General features: G+C 37.5%; 1 protein-coding gene across 1 annotated transcript in view; it reads right to left on the reverse strand.

The window, feature by feature from the left end:
• Nucleotides 1–21,197, reverse strand: part of LOC140235104 (semaphorin-5A-like) — a 61,371-nt gene that overhangs the window by 19,462 nt on the left and 20,712 nt on the right. The window contains exons 6-8 of the mRNA XM_072315142.1: nucleotides 13,328–13,474; nucleotides 7,351–7,496; nucleotides 7,002–7,119 (exon numbers count right to left, since the gene is read on the reverse strand). Of these exons, the coding sequence (XP_072171243.1) occupies nucleotides 7,002–7,119; nucleotides 7,351–7,496; nucleotides 13,328–13,474 (411 nt within the window). The remainder of the gene's footprint in view (nucleotides 1–7,001; nucleotides 7,120–7,350; nucleotides 7,497–13,327; nucleotides 13,475–21,197) is intronic.

The raw sequence follows: 21,197 nt of genomic DNA on the forward strand, positions 1-21,197 counted from the left end.
GAATATCATGAACGCGACGAACAAAGAGCGAGCGGAGTAAGCAAGGGGGTTGTCCCCCCTCCCACAGTGAGAATTTTTTTTTTTTTTCATTTTGATGTTGTAAATGGTGCAATTTGATGCAGGTTTTTGCGTGTTTTATCGACTTGAAACAGTCCCACTTGTTTAAGGTAGCAGTAATTTTGATGTAGATTATTGTTGAACAATTTGCCTATTAAATAGTATCATCAAAATAAACTTTCTGTTTTAATATTTACATTAAATATCATGAACGCAACGAACCAAGAGCGAGCGGAGTGAGCAAGGGGGAGGGTGTGGGAGGGGGTGTTTCCCTTTCCACAGTGAGAACTTTTTGCATTTTGATGTTGTAATTGGTGTAATTTGATGCAGATTTATGCCTGTCTTATCGACTTGAAACAGTCCCACTAAGGTAGCAGTACATTTTGATGTAAATCATTATTAAACAATTTGCCTATAAAATGGTGTAATTTAAATAAACTTCTAGTATTAATTCTTACACTGAATATTATGAATGCTGTCTGTTAAGCAATCATACAGAAAAAAAAAAGTTTGCACACAAGGGTGTACATAAGGGGCATTTTTCCTCCCAAACGAAGATGATTTTGTATTTTCAGACCTGAAAGTCAGCAATCTGGTGCAAACTTTAGGTGCAATACAACTGTACTTGAATTTTTTGCAGCCCCCTCCCAAAAATAATAATTTAAACATTTTTTTTTCCCGGTGAAATATTTGTGGCTCTTATTCCGACTGTGCATCATCTCTGTGTATGTACAAAGTATAGTGAGGTAGAGCTTTGATAGGGGGAGGATGTGGAAGGGGGATACCTCCTCCCGCTCGACGGAGCTTTGTGTTTTTAGAATTAAAATAAAGCGATCTGTAGCACACTTTTTGTGGAAAATCCAGAAATTGTCATTCCCTATAGTGTACTAAGTCTACAGAAGGGACAAGGCAATGGGAGGGTGGTAAGATGCCTCTCCCATATTCAATTATATTTTTTCCGCCTTCCAAATCCCCTGTCAAATTGACTGGCCCATCGACCCCTCCCCCTTGGCTACGCCATTGGGAAAGGGTTAATTGTTAATCGAAAGGAGATGATATCCCTACCCCACGACGGAACTTTGCATTTTTTTATTATTAAGTAAAGTGACAGATTTGGTGCACACTTTCGATGAAACATTTGTAAATTTGTCAATCTACAGGTGTATTAAGTCCATGGAAAATAGACCGCGAACGGGGGAAGGTGTGGGAAGAGGTATGCCCCTCCCACACGAGAGAGACTTTGCTTTTTTAGAATTGAAATTCAGCAACCTGCCATCTGGTGCACACTTTGGGTGAAATAATTGAACAGATTTCTAGCAAAACAAAAAAAAAGCAAGAAAATCTTTTCATCTCGGGAAATATAATTATGTGGGGTGGGGCAGATATGGTGCGCTTGCCCCTCGAACATTTTATGGAGGCAACTGTTTTGTCAAAAACAAGAAAATCTTCTCATCTCACTAATTATCAATTATGGGGGGGGGGACAAAATTATAATATGCTTGCCCTTCCAATGTTTCTATGGGGGTAAACTTTTTTCTGGCAAAAAAGCAAGAAAATCTTCTCTTTTCTAACAAAACAAAACAAAGCTATTAATGGTATTTTGAAATATAAGAGTAAGATTGACTCCCCATTATTGGTGAAAGATAACAAGTCTGTGTCAAATTCTGTGGAAGTGTCAGAAATATTTAATGAATATTTTGTCTCTGTTGGTGAGAATATTGCAAAAAGTGTTCCATCCTCAGTGAAAAGTCCATCTGATTTTCTTATTGGTGATTTCCCAAACTCATTTTTCTTCACACCCATAACTAACTCTGATGTAATTAATACAACATTAAGTCTGAAAGATGGCAAAAGTCCAGGTCATGATGACATCAGCACCATGGTTTTGAAAAAGTGTATACATATTATTGCTCCAGTATTGGCCAATATTTTCAATATATCTTTGCAAACTGGTTGTTTTCCCGAAAAACTAAAGATAGCTAAAGTTTTGGCTATATACAAGAAAGGCGATAAGTCTCAGTGTGAAAACTACAGGCCAATTTCTTTGTTGTCAGTTTTTGGAAAGATATTTGAGAAGCTTGTGTATGCTAAGTTCATGTCTTTCATTGATAAATACGATACACTTTATAATAAACAATTTGGGTTTCGATCTGGACACTCAACATATATGGCTTTACTGGAATTCATTAACAATCTTAATACAGCTTTTGAGGCTGGTCATGTAGGTGTTGGGATCTTTTTAGATCTGTCGAAAGCCTTTGACACCCTGAATCATTCTATTTTGTTACAAAAATTATATTTTTATGGCATACGTGGAATTTCTTTGGAATGGATTAAGAGTTATTTAAGTAATAGACAAAATTTGTTTGTATTGATGGCAATAGCTCCACGTTTCTAAGAATTACCTTAGGTGTCCCCCAGGGATCTATTCTAGGCCCTTTATTATTTTTGTTGTACATTAAAATGATATACAAAATGTTAGTGGTAATTTGAGTTCAGTTATTTTTGCAGATGATACTAATGTATTTATATCTGGTAGAAACGCCACCCAAATAACATCTATCATAACAACTGAAATACCCAAACTTGAACAATGGTTTTTATTAAATAAGCTGTTGGTTAATATGAAGAAAACAAATTGTATAGTATTTAAACAGAAAAATAAGAGAATAGCAGATGATATAGCTGATAATGTTATAAATAATCAAAAGGTAGTGCGAGTGTCTTGCACATCATTTCTTGGTGTTATGCTACAATGTAGATGAACATCTTAATTGGGCGCCCCATATACATGATGTTTTGCATAAAATATCCTGTGCAACAGGTGTGATTTATAGGATAAGACATCTGTTATCGTTGTGGATTTTATTGTATATTTATAACGCCACTATATTGCCACATTTAACATATTGTACAATGATCTGGGGCCCGATGTGCAAAATCTCTTTTAAATCGTGTGTTCACACTTCAGAAAAGGTCATTGCGTGCAATAACAAATTCTCATCCTTCAACACCTTCCCAACCTCTGTTCAAAAAGCTCCAGCTTCTTAATGTATTTGATATATGTAAATTACAAACAGCCTCATTTATGTATATGTATACTCATAAGTTGTTACCCTCTGTCTTTGATGATATGTTCAAATATACAAGAGATATTCATTTATATAACACTAGACAAACTGGTAACTTATATTTACCTCTTCTGAGATATGTTACATCGTAAAGATCTGTTAAATATCAAGGAGTACATGTTTGGAATTCTGTGCCTGAAGATATGAAGTTACGTCCTTCCCTTGCCTCTTTTAAACGTAGATATAAAATATATTTGTTGAATAATTATAATTGAAGTTTCTGCAGAAATTTAATCTGACAACGTTCATATGATGTCTGCAATGTGTATTTTTTTTTCACATATTTTCACTTGTAGTTTGCCTGTTTTTATTTTTCTTGTTTTGTAATCGTCTGTTTTCCCTCCATTTAAGTGTATCTTATAATGTACAAAAAAAAAAAATCTCAAGTGGGAGTCCAGCCGTAGAAAGGCCAATGGCCTCTGCTGGCTCCTCCATTTTCTCTTCATTGTGCTTGTTTTTCTTGTACATGTATACTGTTACCAAATGTAATGTTATTATCTTCACCTTGTTCTTTGTCAAATGTATTTTAATGAGAATTTGGAAATAAATGAAATGAAATGAATGAATTTTCGGGAATTATGGGGGGGCGGGGGCAAAATAATATACTTGCCCCTCTATTTTTATTGTTTTTTTATGAGGCTAAGGCTCGCACTTGGGCTCGCATTATCAATATGGATTGGTCAGAAGTAACGTGCTGTATATAGACCCTACATACTTGTAAGTAGCACACTTACATGCATACGTGTACGTGCTCCGTACCGTACGGATGTACAGTACGGTCGATAAATAGTAAACGCTGTAGATACTTGTATACAGATATGTATAAAATCAGTGCTGACAGAGCCCAGGATTAGAAATGTTTTTGCCCACGATTTTGTTGTCCCTGGTGCAAAAAAAGTAAAAAAACAAAAACAAAAATAATTATTTAGCGTCTGGTGTTGAGGTCGCTCGCAGGCTTAAGTGGTGATTTTTTTTTTTTTTTTTTTTTTTGCCTGAAGGGGGGTGCGTCTGCACCCAACGCACCCCCCCCTGGTGACGCCCATGCATACGTACAATGAATGTACTGTATTGCAATCTCAGTCTGCTAAAGTACAGAGCTAGGGCCCATACAGTACACACCAACTCTTATATATATGTGACCGGCTGGACACGTCCAGTCAGTGTTGACCTACAATAGCTCTGACTCAATTAGACAAAATCAATCACCTGGTTCTATTTAATAAGGACTGGGAAAAGAAGGAATGCTCAAAGATTATTTTTTTTCTGTTTCCGTTACAAAAAAAAAAAAGGTGTTTTTATTACTTCACTTTGTTGCAATATTTCAAACTAAGCCAAAGCTCAAATAACTCCAAAACTGTAACATTAAACTGAACACAGAGCAAATGAGTTTAAAACAACGAAGAGCAACTTAAAGCAAATTTAAAACAACTAATAACAAAACAACACTAAAAGCAAGTTTAAAACAATGTAAACAAACTTAAAGCAATTCAAACAACGAATCTAAAGCAACTACAGAAGAAAGCAACACTGAAAACAACTACAAAAAGGCAACACAACACTGTCCGACGCAGAATACAGCAAGTCCGTGTCCCTTTCCCGCAGAAGCTCTGACATTACAGCATGTGCAGTGCGCTGGGGTCCATCCACTTGACAGAAGTCTTGGTGTCTTCTTTGTACAAAGGATGGGGGACTGGACTATAGCTACAGCCACAGGAGCAGGTTGATTAAAAATGACGTTGCTTGCTTGGACGCCTTCTCAAGAATGGTCAAAGGAAGTGCTCCTTCTAAATAACTTCAGGACATGCTTACCCCTCACAGGGAGATTCCCCTTATGGGGGGGGGGGGGTGTTCCCCATGATTACGTAAATTACCTCCTGACCTTACACCACAGTGTATGCACCTCTACTATACAACTAGAGTACTGTGATATATCTTGCATATCCATGCGTAGATAGGAAATAAATAGAACTTACATATAAATACTACATACAATGAGCGGGTGCAAACATACAGGAAAGGAAGGGGGGGGGGGTGAGTGCTAATATTACTGTGACCCTCACATATATATGCCACAAAGACATAATACACCTTAAAACACATCTGTTTAATTCTCAATCGTGAATGAAGCATGATTGTTATAATTTGAGTCATTTTGTAAATGTTACTGTATAATTTGTACATGACGGGTTTTTCTTATGTTCTGAGATTTATTTCGTTATGTATAGTAAAGCATTTTGTTTTTGTTTGTATTTCATTTGCTCTGATAAGTTATCGTATTTGAATATTGTATAGTTGTATTATGTACTGTTCATGCTGGTTATGTAAGAGCGCCATGAGCATCATTCTTGATGGACTCCAGCGCTTTATAAGAGGCCACTATTATTATTATTATTATATACAAACAAGAGGGTATTACGTGCGTGCTTTGCGATTCAAGAGCATTCCCTTATCATAATGTATTGTTATTGCTGTCAACAGGTGTATTATTTCATTTTGCCATTATCACAGAGAGAAGGATGAACAGGTGGTAATGGGATTCATACTTCCCACATGCATTTTGAGTTCTAGTATGTGTGATCATTGTAGATGCTTGTTCCAAGTCAGGCATATCCCGGTGCACTGGATCTTTTTAAGTGTGCATACTATCATTATGTGAACATCAGCAACAACAACAACAACAACAACAACAACAACAACAATATGGAGGATTGCTTTGGTCAATTGATATCTGCTGCCTTTTTCAAACAAAAATACATAACAGAAAGCCAACTGAGCTATTGAGAAATATTTGAACTGTGGAAATACATGGAAACAGGTGAATAATTTGACTTAAATGTTTGACTTAAAAGGAATTGAGATTCTATCCCCCTAGGGATGCTACCTGCTAGGTTTGGTGAAAATCAGACATGGCGATCTCAAAGTGAAGATGAAAATGTACAATTTAGGCTCCATTAGGACCCCTGATTCCGCCAACCCCACGAACAAACTTGAAACTACAGTCATCAATGTACTAACACATAGTATTATCTAAGCCCTATCACTTCTGGTTCGCTAGAGAAGGTTTTAAAAGATTCCTTAATTTTAGGAGGTTTGGGCCCTGTGGGGGCCCCCCAGGTGGGCCATGGTACCCATTTGAACAAATTGAGATCCTATCCCCCTAGGGATGCTACCTACCAAGTTTGGTGAAAATCAGACATGGCGATCTCAAAGTGAAGATGAAAATGTACAATTTAGGCTCCATTAGGATCCCTCCCCACCCCCCTCCCCTGGGTCCCAAGGGGGGCACCCCTGATTCCCCCATGAACAAACTTGAAACTACAGTCATCAATGTACTAACTCATAGTATTATCTAAGCCCTATCACTTCTGGCTCTAGAGAAGAAGATTTTTAAAGATTCCTTAATTTTAGGGTGTTTGGGTCCCCCTGGGCCCCCCCCCCCCCCAGGTTGGCCATGGTGCCCATTTGAACAAATTAAGATCCTATCCCCCTAGGGATGCTACCTGCCAAGTTTGGTGAAAAGCGGTCATGGGGTTCTCAAGAAGAAGATGAAAATGTAGAAAGTTTACGCACAACGGACGACGGACGCCAGACGAAGAGCGATCGCAATAGCTCACTTGAGCCTTCGGCTCAGGTGAGCTAAAAAATACTAGAGTTACCAAATCTGCTGTCCACATGTAACAGAAATGCACGAGATTATTATTATAACAATCAGATGCTTGACGAGGAGAATGGCCTTATAATTACACATTATATATTACCATCATATATAGATTAGTTAATATACTCAATACTAGTGTTACTCTGGAAACTTACGTATTTCATCATAGATGGTCACACTGTATTCGTCTTCCCCTTCCTTCCTGCAAACAAGACGTTGCTTCAAGAAACTAGACCATACCGTGTCTGATCCTGCTGTGTATCCAGTGTCACCCTGTGTATGTAAGTATCAGTTTCACCAGGAAAATAACATAGTTTTAGATACCAACTTGAAATGATTCTGCACTATCCCACACTAGCCTGCACATAGTTTGATCAAGAAATCTGGAGGCAAAAATCAATACGAGAATATAGGCTCAACAGAGAACAACATGGTGGATCAGACTGTAAAAACTCAAGAGCACATTTTCACCAAATGTACAAACACATTGTAATTCCGCCATACCTCGCAGACCCGGGCAATACGACTGTACACGTTTCCAACTCTATTGTCCTGGCCAGTGGACAGACTCGCATACTCCTCTGAAGTTTCTCGGTACAGGAAGTACACATAGTCTCCGCGGGCAAACGGCGTCCCAACAAAGTTGGCATCTGTACAGAGCACAATTTGAAAGTGAGAGGACACAAAGAGATGTGGATTACCAACCACACTGTGATGACACAAAACAGCTCAGGGATGCTATCAGAAATGCTGCAGGGTGAACACTATCCTTGAATCCATTTGAGGACCCTTGCTGCTTTGACCCTACCATAACGGGGGTGGGGGGGGGGAATGTCAAATTGACCCCCTCGACATATTGTGCCATGATTCCACAACGCGCAAAGATTTTTGAATTTAACACACCAATTTATGACTTTTTCCCTTGAAGTCTCCCGCATATTTTGAGACCAGATTTGCGACGTTCGGGTACAGCAGCTGTTTTGAAGTTACATAATATTTTGCATAGGCATGTCAACCCCAAAACAGCTCAAATTTGTGATGTTATGTGCAAATCTTTTTAAAATGATATAAATTAGATTATTTTAACTTTTAATCATTGGAATTAATCAATTCTAATATAGATACACTTTAAAAAAAAAGCCTGCTACAAATTTTGGCAAAAAATAGTAAACAAAAGGTCCAAAAAACAACAAAATACATAAGAAATTCACAGAACAATCAAATTTGATTGTGACATTTTTTGCAAGAAAATTGTTTGAGGTGTCTGGAGGAACTCCAATACAAAATTTAGCAATCCTTCAGTCTTGTTAATACAGTTACATTACAGACAAAAATATGATTTTATGAATAAATTTGCATAATTACTTTACTAAAAATCGAAAATAAATATTTTTCTATTGTATGACCATTTAATCTTGTAGTTAACATCCAGATCTATATTTGGGCAAAATTTTGCAGCAATCACGCCATCGGTGGCCTAGATCTGAAGACTCAACAAAAGCTTGGTCTCAAATACCTCAAAGTTTAAATAGAATAAGGTTAATCTGCAGTGATAAACCCACATAGTATTGGTGTATCACCAGTATCACAAAGAGTGGTGTGGGGCCCATGGGCTGCAGTTGAACTGATCTGCATCCTCTGCAAGTTCTCACTATCAGTGGCAAAGTGTGAGCTGTTGTCCAACATATTCTTTAAAAAGCCTGATTGTCTGTTAGTATATATAACATACTGGAACTAGAATTATCACTGAAGGTGATTAATACCCCCGCCCCTAGTGTTGCTTTATACAGTATGTGATGTCATGAGGGCAATGGCGTTAATACCAAGTTTGTGCATTTGTCGAATTGGAAACAGAATAATTTTAGCTTACTGTACAATTACAGAGTTGACACTGAGTATAAAACTTACAGCAAATGGAAACATGCTTTCCCCCAGCATACACACCAAATTTGACCTTCATAGCTTGAATGGTTTATTTTGATACAAAAATGAGTGGTTACCATGGCAACACATTTTCCTTAAACTAACACATTGGTGTCTTGCAAAAACTACATTTCTAGATCATGATACATACTAAATTTGGACTAAATTTGACTATAATTGCTTGAATGATGGAAAAATTATTCAATCTGCAAGGTTTTGGTAAAATTGTGGTTACCATGGCAATGGTTTATGTGACAAACACAAAAATTATGTGTTCCACATCTATACTTCAGGGCCATAATGCCTACCAAGGTTGGCTTCAATTGTCTGAAAACTGTGGAAGAAGTTCACTCCGCAGGATTAAAAAAAAATGCTGTTACCATGGCAATGCATTGTCCGATACAAATCTACACTTAAAGGACAAGTTCACCTTTATAAACATAAGGATTGAGACAATGCAGCAATAATAGTAGAACACATAAGTGAAAGTTTGAGGAAAATTGGACAATCGATGCAAAAGTTATGAATTTTTAAATTTTTGTGTTGGACCCGCTGGATGAGGAGACTACTAAGGCTCGTGATGTCATATGAGTACAAAAGTATAAAGAAAATGTAAAGAAAATTCAACATATTTTCACTTTTTTTGCATAATAAAAGAGCACTTGACTTACCTCTTTCTAAAGGCAATGGGAATACTAGAAATATCACTGAAGGTGATTAATACCCCCGCCCCGTGACGACAGTCTTACCCAAGGAATGATCTTTCCTTGATCTTCTGCCATTTAAATGCCGTTACCATGGCAACGCAGCTTCCGACACGTCCGAAAAATGTCTTGCACATCTTCCCACCAAGACTATTGTGTGTGCCACATTTCATAAGCTTTTGTCAAAAACTGAGGAAGTAGTTCAATCCACAAGATCTTTCCTTGATCTTCCGCCATTAATATGCCGTTACCATGGCAACACAGCTTCCGACACGTCCAAAAAATATGTCTTGCACATCTTCCCACCAAGACCAATGTGTGTGCCACATTTCATGAGCTTCAGTCGAATACAGAGGAAGTAGTTCAATCCGCAAGATCTTTCCTTGATCTTCTGCCATTTATATGCCGTTACCATGGCAACGTAGCTTCCGACACGTCCGAAAAATATGTCTTCCACATCTTCCCACCAAGATCAAGGTGTGTGCCACATTTCATAAGCTTTGGTCAAACTAGAAATGTCGCTACAGCAAATGGTTATACCCCCGCCAAACAACATTTCATAAGCTTTGGTCAAAAAACTGAGGAAGTAGTTAAATCCGCAAGATCTTTCCTTGATCTTCTGCCATTCATATGCCGTTACCATGGCAACGTACTTTCGGGTACTGTCGAAAAATGCGTCTTGCACATCTACAACCAAAGGCACACATCTGTACCAAGTTTCATGGAAATTGGGCAAAAACTGAGGAATTAGTTTGCAACACAAAATTTTCCATCATTTTGGCTCATAATATGTGAGCTGTTACCATGGCAACATACTTTTTGTCACTGTCAAGAAATGTGTCATGCTGACCTATATCCTAAGACAAACATTCAATATGAATTCCATGAGAATTGGAAGAACACTGATGAAGTAGTTTTGCCATGAAGCATTTGGCCCTATACTTTACCAATAACATGCCGTTACCATGGCAACGCACTTTTTGCCACTGCGGAAATATGTGTCTTGCACATTAACATATTCAGATGAACATCTGTACCTAATTTCATAAAAATTGATCAAAAACTGTGGGAGGAGTTCACGACGCAAGATTTGTACCCATTTTTGCCCATAATATGCCGTTACCATGGCAACGTACTTTTGGGTACTGTCAAAAAATACGTCTTGCACATCTACAACCCAAGGCACACATCTGTGCCAAGTTTTATGGGAATCGGTTGAAAACTGAGGAAGTAGTTCGCGACGCAAGATTTGCAACGGACTGACCGCCCGACCGACCGACCGACCGCCCGACCGTCCGCTGATTCCTATATACGTCAGTAATGAGTTGAGGGAATGTGTACTTTTGTCAAAAGATGAAATTTTGTGAAATTCTCTTTATATTTTCCTTATATTGTTGTACGCATGTGACATCATACACTGCAGTAGTCTTCTCATCCAGCGGTGACTGCACAAAACTTCAAAAATTCATAACTTTTGTACGGATTGTCCAATTTTCCTCAAACTTTCAATGCTGTGTTCTACTAATATTGCTACATTATCTCAATCCTTATATTAATGAAGGTGAACTTGTCCTTTAAAGAGCATCATACACATCAAATTTCACCTTCATAGATTAAATTGTTCAATTTGATACAAAAATGAGTGGTTACCATCGCAACACATTTTTCTTATATTAACACATTGGTGTCTTGCATAACTATACCTCCCGATCATCATACATACTAAATTTGACCTTAATTGCTTGAATGATGTGGAAGTTATTCAATCCACAAGGTTTTGGTAAATTTATGGTTACCATGGCAACGCTTTGTCTGACAAACACAAAAATTATGTGTTCCACATCTATGCCTCAAGGCCATAATGCCTACCAAATTTGATTTCAATCGCTTCAAAACTGTGGAAATTGTTCACTCCACAAGATTTCGAAGAAAACATGCGGTTACCATGGCAATGCTTTGTCAAGTACAAACACGAAGCATGTCTTGCATAACTACACCTATAGATCATCATAGATACCAATTTTGAAATTGATTGCTTAAATACTATGGAAGTTATTCAATCCACAAGGTTTTGGTAAAATTATGGTTACCATGGCAACGCATTGTCCGAAAACCATGGCAACGCTTTGTCCGACAAACACAAAATTTATGTGTTCCACATCTATGCCTCAAGGCTATAATGCCTACCAAATTTGATTTCAACTGCTTCAAAACTGTGGAAGTTGTTCACTCCACAAGATTTCGAAGAAAACATGCGGTTACCATGGCAACGCTTTGTCAAGTACAAACACAAAGTGTGTCTTGCATAACTACACCTATAGATCATCATAGATACCAATTTTGAAATTGATTGCTTATATACTATGGAAGTTATTAAATCCACAAGGTTTTGGTAAAATTATGGTTACCATGGCAACGCATTGTCCGACGAACACAAAAAAACATGTCTTGCACATCTATACCTCAATATCATCATTTACCCTAAGTTTCATTTAAATTGCTTCAAAACTGTAGGAGGAGTTCGTGACGCAAGATTTTGCAACAGACAGACCGACCGACCGACCGCCCGCCCGCCCAACCAACATCACGGTGATTCCTATATACTCCCTTCACACTATGTGTGGCAGGGGTATAAATATGGACAGCGGCTTTCGTAACAGAATGTTCACATTTCGTATTTAATTCCTCCATGTGTCCGTTTAAGGGTGCCTTTTTATAACCTGGGGAAAAGGTATCAATATGGGGAAAAAAATGATCTGACCTGACTCAACTTTAAGCAGATGGCAGTGCAATGGTGACTACTAATTTGTATGAAGGATAACATGTTTGTACCTACCCTCTCCTTGAGCTTGCTCCACAAGAAACATCAGGCGGGTGTTTCATCAATATAGTCAGCGCTGACAATTTCAGCAAAATCCTTGGTTTTGATTGGCCGAGATGCTCTGGTCACTGACTGTTACCATCATGGTGATTGTCATAAAATGACAACTTGCCAGCACTGGCTAAGTTGATGAAACACCCCCAGTTCTACAAACTCTCTTTTCTCTTACGAGCAGGCAAAGTAAAGTTAAGTTTTATTAGCATTTCACAATTAACACACATCTTGCTTGTCACACAAAGCTAGTGGCCCCCTTTTAGCAAGATGTCCATCTCTCTAGAACAGTCTAATAGCTGGCTCTCATTTTCTGTCAGAAATATTCATTCCTACCACATGATCACAAACAACATACACTAAAAATTAAAGTTGTGCCAACCTGTAGATTGAACAAAATATTGTATATGAGCTGGGAATTTTGATGGATAATAAGGAACTACTTATATGAAGTACTGAAGAGAATTGCACTGCTATGAGAAATTAAAAGTTTATTACATGAAAATTGGTTTAGAAGTGGTCAAGATATGTAAAATCAAGGCAAAACAAAATGGTCCTACACATAGCAAAAGGTGGGTCCAAACTTTATAAGAACCACTTTGTTTTGCTTTGCTTTTAGATATCTCAGCCTTTTAGGTAAAAGGAGGGCATGAGATAAGAGAAGGTAGGGAAGACAACGTAAGAACGGGAGCTGCTGGGCTCAACTAATGACTTGGTTGTGAGATGTAATGAATGAACACACCTGAACAGAAAAGAGTAAAAAGGACAAAATTGAACAGAAGTAAAGAGGCAGCTAGAGCAATAGTGATGGAGCTGACAACTGAAAATCATTTTTGCAAGGCAGTGCTGAAAGGAATTATCACAGACAACAAAAGGAGAGTAGACAGACAAGATATACAGCAAAGGAAATGATGACAAAATGACAGTCTCACAACATCCATACTTGCAGAGAGACATACGAACTGAAGTTTGTCTTTCTTACCACTGACAGCCTTGTCTGAATCAGATCTGGTGCGGACTTCATTTGGGTTGATGCTCCCAACAGATGGGTCAACAGCCCTGTGACCAATCAGTGATTTGCCATTAGTCCTACTTTCACGTGCCCCGAAATAGAACTGGGTTGTGTCACCTACAAAAATATAAGAAAGGTAAAAAGTGCTTTCATCACTTCGCTATTTCTCTGGAGAGACAAAGTTATCCTTCCTGAAAGGCCAAAATAAAAAGAAAACAAGTGATGTGAAGTGAAATCAGAATCAATGTGAAATCCTCTTCCCTGCTCTTAATCACTGTACTAATATCAAAGATACAGTAAAAGAACAAACTGGGAACACCAAATGATATCCCACCTTCAACTTAGCGAGTTACAAACTGAAGCTTAACCCAAATTATTTTTGTATTCGTTTTTCTTTTTCAGTAAAAACAATGTTGTTACCATGGCAACACATTGTTCACGAGGGATGTGTTTTGCTTATTAGGTGATCCGAGTATCCTCTCGGATCACCTTCTGTATCTGTACGGACTCTTTGTTGTTGTTCTTCTTCTTCTTCTTTCTTTATTTCTGGACAAAATTTGTGTATCGATTAGCTCAGAAAGTGTTCTTTCTATCAATGTCAAACTTATACCATCTATGTATCATGTCCCAAAGACGACGGGTCAAATAAAATCATAGTGATCAGTCGACCGTGACGTCACTATGACGTCATTATATGAAAATACATTTTCATTCATATCTCATTAATGGAATGGAATTTTTCAATAAAATTTACATCACATATATTTCAATTTATGCACATTCTACTCATATTATCAAAATTCATATTTTCTCTTAAAACGTGCGCGTACGCGCGCATTGAAATATTTGTATACTCAAATCGAGCTGGAATTTTTTTTGCACACGTTTCAGACCATTTGGAGCATTTTTTGAAAAATTGAAAAAATCGGACGGACGCGTACGCGTGCACGCATATACGCACGCACAGCTCATATGCAATAGAAATTTCCCGTTTTTTCACACGGATCGGATGTCTGAAATGTCAAGGAATATTTCTACCAAGTTTCAAGTCAATTCGACTCAATATGACGTCATACGGGCCGGTCAAAGTTGAAATTCCGCGCGCGCGTCAATGGTGATATACAGTGCATATATGCCAAAAAACCGCCAATTCTAAATCCGATTTTACTCGTCAGGATGGACGGTGACCCCCCCGTTTTCTTTACATATTCTGAAAGTTGATGAGTTGTACATGTCATTTCATGGGTTGGCAATGCTGAAAAAATGATTAAAAGATATCAAATTTCTTAATAAAGTAAAAAAAGTAAATTTTCATAATGACGTCATCAAATTTTAAGTTCATTCGAGCGTATCTCACTAATCCTTTGCCAATTTTCACGGAGATTTCAGTATGTTGTAGCTTATTAAATGCTCTTTCATTTATGTAATAACAGTATTTGATTAGATGACGGCATCACCTCGTAAAAATGGATTGAAAGTAATCTTGTCAAATTTGACCAGTTTACGTGTTATCTCTATGGGAGTGCAGTTTTTCTGGAAATGAAGAAAATTGACATGACTATCTTTATCGAGCACTAGCTCACTTATGCTTCGGTGAATTTCTCCCACATTTTAATATGTTGTAGCTGAGACTTTGTGCTATCGTAAGTGTGCCCTTCGTTTTTTCATACGATGTCTGCATCACATCAAAAAACTTGGTTGAAATTAAAGCTTATCTTCGAAGCATTGAAATATTTCTTTCTTTCTGCAACTTTCTTTGCAATAACTCAAGAAAAACATATCCTATCACCCCCATATTTTGCACATGTTTAGTTCATGTCAGGTACGTTATTTGATAAAATAACAACTACTTGATCAGACGCCATCCTGGGTATGTAAATTAGGGTCAAAGGTCATAACTGTTTTATCCTGTATCTTGGTGAATACATGTCCTATCTTTCCCATATTTTGCACACACAAAGACCATGTTACAAGAATCATTTCACAAAATAACCACTTTTTGCTCAGATGCCATCTTGTCTGTGCAAAGTGGGTTCAAAGGTCAAATGTACTTTTTTCTCTATCTTCGTTATGACGTTTTATCTCTATGGGAGGAAATTTTTCTAGATGTGAAAATTGACATGATTGTCTTTATCGAGCACTAGCTCCCTCACCCTTCCGTGAATATCTCCCAGATTTTAATATGTTGTAGCTGAGACTTTGCGCTATCGTTATGTGTCCTCCATTTTTTCATACAACATCCAAATCATGTCGAAAAACTTCGCTAAAATTAAAGCTTTTTGCTCAGATGCCATCTTGGCTGACTAAAGTGTGCAAAGTAGGGTCAATGGTCAAACATACTTCATTCTGTATCTTCGTTTAAATTTGGTACCAAAGATGGCAGACCTGACTCCATTTTCTAAATGAGAATCCAATAATCACACGGCCAATGTCCCTAAACACAGATGAAACCTGTATGGTCATGCCTAATGGGATCAGGACTCAAATCACTGATTTTCAAATACATCGGATCACCTAATTTGTCAACTTGCTGACAAATTCCAAGTCTAGTTTAAACATTATATTGGTCACAAATGTCAAATTTCATGACAAATGTTTAAAAAAACTGAGGGAATTAGCCAAATCCACAATGTTGTATGCTTGTTAATGAAAAAAAGTGTAATTACCATGGGCATTGCTAGACATGTGTTTTGCACATATGAAATTTTGATTGGTCACACCTGCCAATACTGATAAAAGACAATGTTTGCAGTGACCACAGCTGTCACAGGTGCCAAAATTCAAGTCAAATGCCTAAAAACTGAGGGAGTTACATCAATTTAAATATTTTTGTATGATTTGTAAAAATAATCCTGTTGTCATGGTAACAAATATATTGACACTCACAATAAAGTGTGTGCACAACAATATACCGATCATATGTCAAAAATTTCTACTCAAATGCTCCAAAACTGAGAGAGCAGCTCAATCTACAAAATTTTGTGATTTGTATAAAAACTGCTGATGCCATGGAAACAGATTTCTTAACACTCAAGAAAAGAGATGTCATGCACAACTAAACATTACAGTGATACATTTGCCAAATTCAACTGAATTGCTTTAAAACCTACAGTAGTTCGAGCCACAACATTTGTATGGTTTTTATGAGAACCTGCTGTTACAATGGCAATGCATGACTCGAAATTGGCGAAAAAGGTGTCTTGCACATCTACCTATGACAGCGGTTACATATACCAAATTTGAAGTCAATTGCTCGAAAAATGAGGGAGTAGTTCAATCCGACCAACCACCACCCATCTGCCCAATTCAGCACGGATTCAACATCCTTGAAATATGTGACCCGCTACAACAAAAAGATCCGAAAGTCGAGAGAGGTCAATTTTCTGAAAATGACATATTATTCCCTTACTCTGCTTTAATTTCATATAATACGACTCATAAAAGTACTCAGTTGTGGAGATATTGACGAATTTGTGAGACCATGTTGAGTGGTCCAGGAAATTAGCCTTTAGAGAAAACAGTCTTCAAAGCTTTCTTTCTGACGCAATCGTGACCAAAGGGAGGTTAGCCAGTTTTCACCTCAAGGTAGGTTCATAGCGATTTCTGCAATGTTCATTTAAGCTTAGCGCCAGCAGTCTACGCACGACCAATCAGTAACCAGGATGCCACGCACTGACCAATGGCAATAAGATCACTTCCTCTTTGCTAGGGGCGGAGTCTATCTGCGGCGCTAAATCCAGATCTGTTCGGTTGAAAGTCAGAAAATCATGGCCCAGGAAAATGCCAATTTCCTGCCTTTCCTTTGATCATCTAGCTTCGAAATTTCGGCAGATGATCGATGAAACATTAGACTGCAACATTATGCCAACCACAGAAATTTGATGGTTTTGACCGATTTTGATGATCTGACTTCAAACTCTGTTTTCTCCGTTTAGCTGTCAGCGACTGTCGGATCCTTTTGTTGTAGCAGGTCACATATGGAACTAGAAATGTCGCTCTGGCGACTGGTATGCCTCCGCCATAATGCATGATTTTCCCAATAGGTCTAGATAGTACATGTGGACACTGTGTGATTACATTTTCACAAAACTGGCAAAATATTGGAATGACAAGTTTGTCACAAATGTGTTGAATGTTCACCTTCCTTGACGTAGGTTTAATTGGATGAATAAGAGAGCATGTATCTAGGGATTTAAGGACTTTAACTTGACTTTGACCCATTCACACATTTAGGCATTGAGTAATTTTCAAGGTACAGGTGTGGAGAAAAAGTGCAATTTCTGAATTGAATAGTAAATTGTTACCATTTTCATCTGGCCCTTGACCCTAAAATTCATAAGATAATTACTTTCAGGTAGAACATGCATAATATGTACTAAGTTTCAAGGTAACTTGAGCCACTTCCGAGATATGGAGGAAAAAGTTAGCTCAGCACTTTCACTTGATCTTTGACCTTTTGACCTTTGAGGCAAAAAGAGAAAAAAAAAAACTTTCCAAAGAATTTCTATTAGGTTACACACGCATACACCAAGTGTAAAAAAATAACCCTGCTGGCATTGCATAAATATGAGGGTAATAGTAAAATTTTGAAGTCTTGCACTTGACCTTTGACCCCTGACCTTTGACCCCATGAACCCTACATTCTCTAGATAATCACTTCCAGTCAGTACATGTATATACTATGCTCCATGAAGATACCTTGAACAATTTTCCAAGGTACGGAGAAAAAAAAAGAAGTTTTAATATTTTTACTTGACCTTTTGACCTTTGACCTTTGACCTCATGACCCAAACTTTCACCAGAGAATCTTAATTGGGTAATACATGTATACACTAAGTTTCAAGAAAATATCTTCAGGCATTCAATAGATATGGTGGAAATAGTGAAATTTTATGTATTTGACCCTGACCTTTTGACCTTTGACCTTTGACCTCATGACCCAAACTTTCACCAGAGAATCTTAATTGGGTAGTACATGTATACACTAAGTTTCAAGAAAATCTCTTCAGGCATTCAATAGATATGGTGGAAATAGTGAAATTTTATGTATTTGACCCTGACCTTTTGACCTTTGACCTTTGACCTCATGACCCAAACTTTCACCAGAGAATCTTAATTGGGTAATACATGTATACACTAAGTTTCAAGAAAATATCTTCAGGCATTCAATAGATATGGTGGAAATAGTAAAATTTTATGTATTTGACCTTGACCTTTTGACCTTTGACCTTGAGCATGTGCACCCAAAAGTTGATAGGCACAACTTCACCCCCTAATACACATACATGCCAAGTTTCATTAGGATACCTCAACAGGTTTCGATAGTTACCTTGTCCACAAAATTCATTACGGACGGACGGAAGGACGGACGGACGGACGGACGGACGGAAGGACGGATGGACGGACGGACGGACGGACGGACGGACGGACGGACAACCCGAAAACATAATGCCTCCGGCACCACTTTGTGGCGGAGGCATAAAAACCATCAAAAAACATCGCATGGATGGTAAAACAAGGTTAGGCCTAAAATCTGACTTTGGCACTGAGACTTTAGAGAGAGAAAAAAAAAATACATGAAGTTAGTTTTCCCCTCCTATCTTGCAAGCATAGGAAAGACATTCTTACACAATGCCAAGCAGGAATAACTTAAAGAAAATAGGAATATTAAGAATGCATATGGATTACTGCTACATCTGATTCAGAACAATATCAACAATACCATGAACTAATTATCCTGTACACAGTAATACCAGGTATAACATTTGTATCATGCAATTCGTTTTAATAAGTTTTGAAATGCTGCATTACACAGACATGATTTTATTCTGGAGGATATGACAGAAAATTATTAGGTGATCCGAGTATCCTCTCGGATCACCTATTGTATCTGTACGGATTCTTTCTTCTTCTTCTTTATTTCTTTCTCCTCAAATGTTGTGCAGAGGTTAACTCAAAAAGTCATTCACCTATCACTTCTAAACTGATACCATATATGTATCACGTCATAAGGACGACAGATCTAATGTATCACTGTGATCAGTCAACCATGACGTCACTATGACGTCATTATCTGAAAACACGTTCACATTCGTATCTCATTAATGGAATGGATTTTCTCAATGAAATTTACATATCATATAGTTCAAGTCAAGCTCTATTGATATATTTCATAAGATTTAGTCACGTTCATAGTAAACGAGCGCGTACGCGCGCGTTGAAATTTGAACATGCTCCAATCGAGCTCAAAATTGTTTTGCACACGTTTCAGGTCATTTGGAGTATTTCAGAAAAATCGACGGACGCGTACGCGCGCGCGCATATACGCACGCACAGCTCATGCAATAGAAATTTCCCGTTTTTTCACACGTATCGGATGTCTGAAATGTCAACGAATGTTTCTACCAAGTTTCAAGTCAATCCGACTCAATATGACGTCATACGGGCCCGTCAAAGTTGAAATTCCGTGCGCGCGTCAATGGCGATATACAGTGCAACAATGCCAAAAAACCGCCAATTTTAAATCCGATTTTACTCGTCAGGATGGACGGTGACCCCCCATTTTCTTTACATATTTTGAAAGCTGATGAGTTGTACATATCATTTCATGGGTTGGCGATACTGAAAAAATGATTAAAAGATATCAGATTTCTTAAAAAAGTAAAAAAAGTAAATTTTCAAAATGACGTCTTCAAAATTCAAGTTCACTCGAGCGTATCTCACTTATCCTTTGCCGATTTTCACCTAACTTTCAGTATGTTGTAGCTTATTTAATGTTCTTTCATATTTATATAAACAAACTTTTGATTGGATGACGTCATCACCTCGTAAAAATGGATTGAAAGTATCCTTGTAAAATTTGACCAGTTTACGTGTTATCTCTATGGGAGAGCAGTTTTTCTGGAAGTGAAAATTGACATGACTATCTTTTTCGAGCACAAGCTCACTTATGCTTCGATGAATTTTTCCCAGATTTTAATATGTTGTAGCTGAGACTTTGGGCTATCGTAAGTGTGCCCTTCGTTTTTTCATGCGATGTCGGGATCACGTCAAAAAACTTACTTGAAATTAAAGTTTATCTTCGATGTATTGAAATATTTCTTTCTTTTTGCAACGTTATGTGCAATAACTCAAGAAAAACATACCCTATCACCACCATATTTTGCACATATTTAGTTCATGTCACGAACATTATTTCATAAAATAACAACGACTTGATCAGACGCCATCTTGGGTAAGTAAATTAGGGTCAAAGGTCATAGATGTTTCATCCTGTATCTTGGTGAATACATGTCCTATCTTTCCCATATTTTGCACACGTAAAGACCATATTACAGGGATCATTTCATAAAATAACCACTTTTTGCTCAGATGCCATCTTGTCTGTTCAAAGTGGGGTGAAAGGTCATATGTACTTCTTTTTCTATTTTCGCTATGACGTGTTATCTCTATGGGAGGGAATTTTTTTAGATGTGAAAATTGACATGACTCTCTTTATCGAGCACTATCTTACTTATGCTTCGGTGAATTTCTCTCAGATTTTAGTATGTTGTAGCTGAGACTTTGCACTATCACGATTCGAATCATTGATTAAAAAAGAAATCGGATCACCTTAATTTGTCAGTGATGACAAATTACAATCTCTAGTTTTCATTACAATTACTCAAATGAATAAACTTGTATTCAAATTCATCTTGATAATTTCATGGCTTTTGTTAACTTAACTTTATATCAACTTAAAAAACAATTTAGAAATAAAATGGATGCAAATGTAATTTACCAGTATTTGGCATATTCTTCTGCTGATATTCTGTGAGTTTAATAAGAACTTTATGACGTC

Source organism: Diadema setosum, chromosome 11 (genome assembly GCF_964275005.1).
Source record: "Diadema setosum chromosome 11, eeDiaSeto1, whole genome shotgun sequence".
NCBI classification, from domain to species: Eukaryota; Metazoa; Echinodermata; class Echinoidea; order Diadematoida; family Diadematidae; genus Diadema; species Diadema setosum.